Source organism: Elaeis guineensis, chromosome 8 (genome assembly GCF_000442705.2).
Source record: "Elaeis guineensis isolate ETL-2024a chromosome 8, EG11, whole genome shotgun sequence".
Classification (NCBI taxonomy): domain Eukaryota; kingdom Viridiplantae; phylum Streptophyta; class Magnoliopsida; order Arecales; family Arecaceae; genus Elaeis; species Elaeis guineensis.
This window is the reverse complement of record NC_026000.2, coordinates 17,370,151-17,379,105: the sequence shown is the minus strand read 5'-3', so window position 1 is coordinate 17,379,105 and position 8,955 is coordinate 17,370,151. Positions and strand designations below refer to the sequence as shown.

Here is an 8,955-nt window from a genome sequence, read left to right as displayed (position 1 = left end):
ATGAGAGCATACGTTTGTTTACATGGAAGTGAACACGCCATTTTTCTTTAGCCTTCAAATTGTATTATCTGATAAGATATCCTTAGCCTATTAAGAATCTGATTAAATGAAAGGTTCAGCAATATCTCCATCGTGGGCATCTGTAGAAACCTAAAATGCTTCACTCTAAAGTAGATTGAAACATCAGGAGTCACCAAAATCACGTTATGCGTTCGTTGTAGTGGAGACTTGTGTTGGGATTCCATTGGTACCGTTACCATCTGACCCTCTTATTTATTGGAAGAAGAATAGTTTTTTCTTTCCACCTCTACCCTTCTTCTATTGATGGGATGTTTGACTAAGATCTGACTCCTCGATCAAGTGGGCTTGGAATCCCAGGGGCAAGAGCAAGACAGAATAGTGTGCACCTTTTCGACCCCATGTAACGGGTTTGGGTTGTCTATTTAGTCCAGTCCATTCCATAACTCTATTTGACTATGTTACCACAATGGCTTTTTAGTATAAATTCATGAGACAAGTTGGAGCACCAACCTGACTCGAAGTAACCCGACACGTTGTTGCCACCTACCCATCCTTCATGGGAATTAGAGAACGCAGGCACAGACTAGCATCACACTTCTCTCCAAGAGGGTGTTTGTGTGCAATTGTTACCCACCCAAGCTCTTCCACAACTCTACTCTTCCAATAGATGACACACTAAGCGCAAACATCAGGCGTGGAGCACGCCTGCCACAAACCGCCAGACTCCTTGTTCTTCAATCTTAAAAAACGGCCCTTAAACCCATTTTGGAGCCAATGCCAATATATTGTTGCATAAGCCGACGGGCTCTCGAAATTTCCACAACGGTCGGGAAAGAGACCGGCCCGTAACGGAATATTCTGGGGTGGATGCCATCGGTGGCCGTCCCAAGTCGCTCCAAATGGCGTCGGACTGCCCAGATAGCGACGCTCACGCTATTTCCGTGGGGGCAACTCAACTCCTCTAATTTGCCTGCGACGTGGGCTAATCCCGAGCCGGTGAGAAATTCTTTTTGGAAAAGGAAAAAAATAAATCCTTTACAATTTTGAAAGGAAGCATTCAAATTTGGTCGATATTTTGATACTTGATTACTTGGGCTGTTTGTCTTTGTCAAATCCAGCTGATTTTTGAGCTCCTCGGAATCTGTGCTTCTGATGCTTTGGTGGTCTCTTGGATTGGGGTATGACTCATTCTACTCTATTGCTTCGTGTTTCGTTGGGATTTGCTGGTTCTTGCGTGTTTTGTTGGAAATTTGGGATCGAATTTTGTGGTGTTTTAGCGTTGGTTGGTGAGTTTCTCGTTCTTGCTTTTTTGGAGGTAGAATGGTTGAAATTTGGGGTGGCTTTCGTTTTACTCGGTTCCTGAGTATTTCTTCTCCCAACATGATGTAGTTGAGAGTTTTCTTTTTCATGTAGGTTATCCTTTTCCCCCCTGTTTTCCTTTTAGTTGTTTTGCTTGTTATTTCTCCTGGGAGCTTGGCTTATGATTTATGTTGCAATGGAGTGAGATATTTTATTTATTTTGTGCCTCCTTCTTTAAAGAGAAGAAGTATGTGCTAATGGTTGGAGGCCATGATAGCTTTGAAGTTTAGAACCTAGTTGGCGCTAACTGTGCATCTGATCTGGTTTTTATTAGATTTATTTTGATGGATCCTTTTGCATGCCTGATATTTGTCTTCCAACACTTTCATGAGATAGTAAACCAAGTGAGGTTGCATGCTGATTGCTGTCCAGTATTTCTTTTCTTGTGATTTTTTACTTGTAATTTAGATGGTAACAAGAAAGCCTGTTTGGTTGATGTTGATTTTGTTGCTAAGTTTGGTATATCCGTTTGTTGTTACTTGCTAACAAAGAACAGCATACTAATGGTTTCTGATAATTATTCCTAAACCACTTTTTTCTCTTCAGAATGAGTCTGATGAGGATCCAGTTCTGGATTCTTGTGAATTTCAGCTGCCTTCTAATTGTGTAATTCGTCTGCAGTGTGATAACATTTCTGCCTGTAGTTTGCCTCTAAGATGGTGAGGCAATGTGTGATTCAGAGTTTAATTTCTTGTCAACTTTAATAATACATGAACTGATATGAGAGTCAGTTCTGAATAAGTCAGTAGGTGTCCTGCTGTCGGATTCTTGTAATCGTTAAGAATTAGTTCATTACCATATCTGATTCTAAATGTTGGGTTTGTGTACTTTGGAGTGAGCTGAGAGGTCCTGGTAACATGGAAGGTACTCAAATTTCAGGTTACTTAAAGGCAACAGGTAATATTTATTTTGGATTACTTTGTTTTCTACTGTTGGTAAGATCGATCGGCCACTGCAGGGAATCATGGCTTGTTTATGAGGAACCTACTGAAACTTTGTCGGAAATAATGCTCTGGCCTGACCTCATGTTATGCTTGATTGGGTGGGATTTTGTTAACTTCATCTGAACTACTTACTCTTGGGAATACTAAGCAAGTTGTCTGACACTGATTTTATACTTTCCATGGAAATACCTATCTTGGTCAGATTAGCAATGCATGCTATTTATTTCTCTTTTTTCTTCTATAACACCCGGTCCAAGAAATTGTCATTTATTGTACAACATAAAGAGTATGCATGCCTTCTGTAGAGGATAGTGTTGATGACTACAATGGAAGCCCAAATATTCATGAGGAACTTGCATTTTCTTCTGATTACATGAACAAGATGACAAATCTCCATTCTTTTATTTTTATTTTAAAAAATATAGAAGAGATATAGTAGTCTGGAAATATGTAGTGAACAACTCCAGCTAGTTGGTGCAATATGTTGATTGGAAGAGTTTGTTCAATCTGCACCAACTATCCTCTTAACATAGTGATGCATCTTTAGCATAAAGATGTGACTTGAGGAATCCTACAATTCGTAGGGCCTTTAGGCACTTTTAGAGGGATTTTGTTGTAGAACCAGTTAAAGAGACTCTAACTTCAAGATAATTTTATGTATTTACCATTGCCGTATAGTTGGAACATACTTTTGGTCACCAGCAGTATCTGTATTCTGAAGACTATTCTCTTAAGAAAACTGTCATCTTTTATGTGAAGATTAAGACTTCAAACTTCTGTATGGAGTATTACTGAACTAAAAAAAAAAAAAGAATGAAGAAAAACTTATGCATAGGAGGCAGTGCATGACAGTTACTATTCAATCCAATGAAAAACCTATATTTTGAGTCTTCAAAAAAGCAGTCTATTAATTTGTTTTCTTTTTTCCCAAATGTCAATTAAGAAAGGAATTTGATAACGGTCATTTGAAAGCTTTCTTTGATATAACCACTCTGAACACCCAGTGCTTCAAATGACCACCGGAAACTGATGCACATTTTATCTTCTTATTTCTAGGTTTTTGCATTGTGATAGGTCTACTGGATTGGGCTCATCATATAAAATTGACTTCTGAAGTCCAATAACATATGAACTTTCAGGGTCCATTCAATAATATTATGACAATACTAGTATCAACTTGATATGCAAGTCCATTTTTCATGGAGAACTATATTTTATCTACATATTAAAATTATCTTTAGCAGCAAAATTTTCAACCATTTTTTTTTTGCTGTTTTAATAAAAGAGAACTTTCAACACAATATTCTTTTGAAGAAAAAAACTTTCAACAGAATACAGCAACAACCTTGTCTTTCTTGCTATTATTGGGATATCACTTGTTCCTTTTCTGTTTGCTGTTAGGCCTGTTACATCTAGGATAACCAATAAATTTATAGTAGCTTTCAGTTCATTTTAATTTCATCATATTGTTGCCATGATTTATCCATCGACCTCACTTCTTTATTACTGTTTAGTTTGATTTTGTATACAGAATATTTTGACACTCGTATCCTTGTTCTTTAGATTTAAGTAAAATGATGCCTGCCTGGTAATGTTGTTCGTTACTATTTCACAGAACTTATCTCTTGTATAAACCAAGTTCGTGCCAACATGCTTGCTCATGACCAGCAAATGGAAATGAATGTTGAAACTTCAGGCTCGAAGGGTGAAAGGAACAACCCATGTAACCCGGGGTTGGCCTCAAGACAGCGATTGCGTTGGACACATGAGCTTCATCAACGTTTTGTAGAAGCGGTTACACAACTTGGTGGACCAGAAAGTGAGCACCTTCTGTCTCTGTTTCAGTGTTTATGCCAGCTCAAATTTGTGTTTAGATAAAGTTGATGAGATCTAAAACATGCATTGACAGATGTAGCTGTTTTTCTATAATTATTTTTAGAAAACCCCTCCAAAAAAAATAAAACATAAAATAGTGAAATTCCATTGTTCTAACTGATTTTCTAACATCGTCTTCCATATAAATTTGGGCCTACAAACTACTAAATATGAAACTTCATTTTGTTCCTTTTGTCCTATGTGATCCCAAAAGGCTAATATTATATAAAACCAAAACAAAAGATTGATTTTATTGCCATACTGCCATATTTTTAAGTCTTAACATTATGCCTATCGGCCTAAAATTTATGGAAAGATTGCATTAGCAATATGATTACTTTTGCAATTGAATGTTCTGCTTTTGTTTCACAATATCTTCAGTATACTTACATATTTGGTAATTATGACAACAATTCTTCATTTTAGAAATTCAGTATGTTAAGACTTGTGCAAGTCCCACTTTTGATTGACATCCTAACAGAAGGGCCATGGAAATTTTATTGTGGAGGTACTTATATTATCAGACACAATGATGTAGATACTGTTTTCTCTTGCTATAATTCACTCTTTCCTCGACCGATAAAAGCACATATCGTCCTCCCATTTTGGTCAACACTTCAATTTAGTTGAGCAGATATTCGGCTTATGGGAGTCCAATAGATTTTCATCTTGTTAAGAAATTGAATATCTATTTCAGTAGGTGCTCAAAAAAAATGTACTTGTTAGAGTACTTGAATCAATGAAGCATGCCAGAATTTATACTAGCGCACATGTAAAGGTCTCAAAGCATGATAAATTGCATCAAAAGCTCAAATAAACCTATCTGCAACTGGAGTTTGAGAAATGGTTGAGCTTCTAGAAATGTTCATGTCCTCATCTTATGTGACAGGAGCCACTCCTAAAGGTGTCCTTAGGGCCATGGGTGTACAAGGCTTGACCATATACCATGTCAAAAGTCACTTACAGGTAATTTGCTGAAGATCCCTGATTTTATTTCTAGATACTTTTTCATCTTCACTATCTCATTTTATTTACTTCTGCATTTCCTGATGTCATGGCTTTGGTTCATCCAGAAGTATCGGCTTGCAAAGTACATTCCTGAGTCTTCATCTGATGGTAGGGGCATATGATTTCTTAGGAGTTTCATAGATAAGAAGTCAAATGTTCTATAATTGCAGAAGCCTATTTGAAACCAAACTAGCACTCGTAAAACTACAGTGTTTACATACTTTATAATATCCATTCTAAATAGGTTTTCAGTTATGTAGGTACTAAGTCTGACAAGAAAGAGCCTGGGGACCTACTTCCAACTGTTGATAACTCATCGTGAGTATTTTTTCTATTTTGGTGCAAGTAGGATGCAAAATATAAACAATTATGGTGCTTATGCTCTTAGAATTGTTTAAATTCTTCTATCTTTTTTTCTTCTATATACTATTCTTGAGTTCATCTGTTTTTCCATTTCATTAAATCCAAAACTAATTCATTTCCAATTTTTTATAGTAGCTAATGTGATTGCAAATCAAACTTATAGTTTTTGATATCTAGTAATTCTTATTTATGAAGTGGATTTAACTTAGCTTGTTTGGATCTCAGGATTGTAAGCTCGTATTGCCAATCAGGCCATGGCACCCATTTTAAGCCTAATATGTAGTGGCTACGTAAACTGGGTGGGTTACTGGGTTACCCATTGACCGTTACCCTTGTAACCATCTTAAGCAAAGTGGTCTTGGTTTCTTTTGATTTTGTTGTCCCGATCATGTTTCAACATATATCTCCAACTAAATTCCTAATAAGGCTTTTAGATATTAAATGTGGAGATGTTTATCTCTTTATTTGATATTGAAACAAATTAGAATATAGGATGAGATTAGAAAAGTTTTTAAGAAAAATGAAATGAAAAATGGAATTTAATGGAAAAATTGATGCAATTGCTGTCAAAGAAATGTTATTATTGCCTAAGGGAGGATGCAAGGGATTAAACAACGAGCCTATGAGGCTTCCAATCTTTGATCTGTGCAATGGAGGGCTGAAATTGTGTGATAGTCAATGTATAATAACATAAGTTTATTTTGATAAAATAAAGGAGTTTGTTACTATTTATATTACTGTGTCATAAATGGTGCCGTGCTACAGCACCTTGGGCCATTAGGAGGCTTAGTAAGTGCCAAACATGTGGCTAATTAGTTAGTGCAGGAAAAAGGCCAGGTTTCAGGTTTGTGGCTGGTTATTCCTTCTTTTCTCTTCCCTCTTCCCTCTTCCCTCTTTTCCTTCTATCTTTATCAGTTTCTCTACTTTTCCTTTTCTATCTTTTACTCTTGATATTCTTTGTTTTATCCATTATTGACTGCTAGTTTTGTTGAATTCTCTACCAGATTTCCGTCAATATATTCTACGTCTCTATATTATGGCCTGCTGGATTAATAAGTCAATCTGTTTCTTTTAGGATCCGCCTTCCCTCCTCTAGTAGTGGTTTTGCTAGTTTTGTATCTGCTGTATTCTACTTATTTCTGTGCTCAGTATTTTCTATATTATGGTTTGAAATATGCAGCAGATCTTTCAATTATGACCTGCATTTCTTCTGTTCCTTTTTCCTAGGACCTTCCAATTATTTTAAAAGCCCTAGACAGAATTTTATTTATGTAACTTTGCTGATAAATTCAGTTTATTTATTTGCATCCTGTTCTTGGAATTTGGACAGCAAGCAATATGGTTGCTTTGAACCCTAAACTATCCAATGCCTAGAGTCCTCTGGCACAAAGCAGGCCAATCCTTGGTGGTCCTGCACAAAAAAAAATCTTTCAATCCCTTGAGGATTGTTGTAAATGTTCTTCTATTTATGCTTAGTAGTTGCATTTCTCCTTCTCCTTGATTAGTTTAGTCTTCATGAAAACTATCAGATGGAGGATCAAATTGTAACTAAGGTATGCTTTTTTCTTTCGTTGTCAGTGGAATGCAAATAACCGAAGCACTAAAGTTGCAGATGGAGGTTCAAAAGAGGCTACAGGAACAACTAGAGGCAAGTGTTTCCTTTATCTATAATTATTGATTTGTACAAGCTTGTCCCAGAAGTGCTGCAAATTTACTGTGGCTTCCAGAAAGTAGTTAGATGAATAGCTGATGTGTTCATTGAGTATAAATAGGAATTGCCCCACTTCAATGCTCTGAAAATTGCAAATATGAACAAGGTCGCTCACTCTTTCATAGTTCAGTCATCTGGGATAACATATATATGATGCATTACCGAACATAATGATCTTCAGAAGATAAATATGTTGATAAGCTCGAAGAATTGTATGCTGATAATATATGATATAATCAACAGCATCAGTTAATGAGAACATAGCAAATTTGAGGAACAGTTTAATTGTGTTCGGGTGGTACCAGGGGTTTGTGCATGTGCATGCGCACATGTGTTTGCTTTAATCATCCATGATGCTGTAAGTCAATAGATCTGTCAGAATTGTATGATGAACTAAGCAAGGTTACTTTTAAATGACCCTAGCTTTCAGAATTTTTTTAGGTCCAAAGGCAGCTGCAGCTAAGAATAGAAGCCCAGGGCAAATATCTGAAGAAAATCGTTGAGGAGCAACAGCGTCTTAGTAGCGTGCTGACTGGAGCATCAGGACTGGGTAACACAACTACCATATTTGGGGACCCCCATCTTGATGACAAGACTGACCCCCCAACCCCTGCTTCAACCTCTGAGAGCCCCATCGAAGGCAAGGGTACCAGCAACCATAGGGTCGACTGTGGGCTTGTCAAAAGTCTTCCCCATGATGAATTATTCTCCTTTCACCATGAGCCTATGACACCAGACTCCTCCTGTGCTCGCTCCCCTGACAGCCCAAAGAGAGAGCAACGGGTCAAGGAGCAGCAGGGAACAGGAAGCCTTGAAAATGCAGGGCTGATGCATTCTAATCACATTCTTGAGTCAAGCTCAGGCTGAGATTTCCAATGCGCTTGTTTAATGTACCCTTTTGATGGTGGCCACATCGATCTAAGTGATCAGCTCATGAATGAATCTTCCTAACAGTGATTGGTCTGAAATTGCATCAGGGGTTGGATTTAGGTAGTGCTAATGGATAGAAGATGTCTTTTCTGGTTGCAAATTTTCGCCAGAGATTCTATCATGATGGAAGAGTGTGTTTTACTTGTCCTTGTTATCTAGTTAGGTGTATTTGTCTATGAATGTTGTACCCGTTAGGAGAGTCGTCTTTGTTGTTAGTCCAGAATTTAAAATGGGAAACATTGCCATGCATGCAAGGTTTTATTAATTATTAAGTTACATCACTATATCGGGGTAAAGTTATATGAATAGCTTGTATTATTTTTGAGGGTAACTCTTGAAAGAAACTTGAAAGAGCTCCATGGAAACTCTGGAGGGTGAAGTAAAATGAATGAGTGGTATAATGATGATATTACAGGTATCTTCGGCATGGACTGTATAGTGATGTCTTTCAGGTATCTTCAACTTTAGTGATGAAAATGCTGGGATCAATGTACTGAAGAACGAGGTCCGGTGGTGGCCTAATGGAAGATGAGATGTTGTCCTCCTGACGATGGTTGGCAATGGTGGAAACCTTCTGTGTTGTGAGGTCAGCACAAAAATTCAGTGTGTTCTTTAATATGTTCCTGCGCCAAGCAAGAAAACAAAAATCTATGTGATAATGTGAGATTCAAATATTATGTTGAAAACATCCAGCTGTTCTACGGAAAAAAAAAAAATCCAGGTGAAGCTGCTATCGTGTTCAAG

The 8,955-nt window shown here is 37.3% G+C and overlaps 1 protein-coding gene across 1 annotated transcript; it reads left to right on the top strand.

Moving 5' to 3' along the window:
• The first annotated feature begins 1,192 nt into the window (after positions 1-1,192).
• Positions 1,193-8,495, top strand: LOC105050046 (myb family transcription factor PHL7). Its single transcript, XM_073261864.1, has 7 exons — positions 1,193-1,307; positions 3,940-4,143; positions 5,089-5,165; positions 5,273-5,315; positions 5,468-5,525; positions 7,149-7,218; positions 7,723-8,495. Exons 1-7 carry the CDS (start codon positions 1,202-1,204, stop codon positions 8,146-8,148), a joined length of 984 nt encoding a protein of 327 aa, XP_073117965.1. The 5' UTR covers positions 1,193-1,201; the 3' UTR covers positions 8,149-8,495.
• Positions 8,496-8,955: the final 460 nt, after the last annotated feature.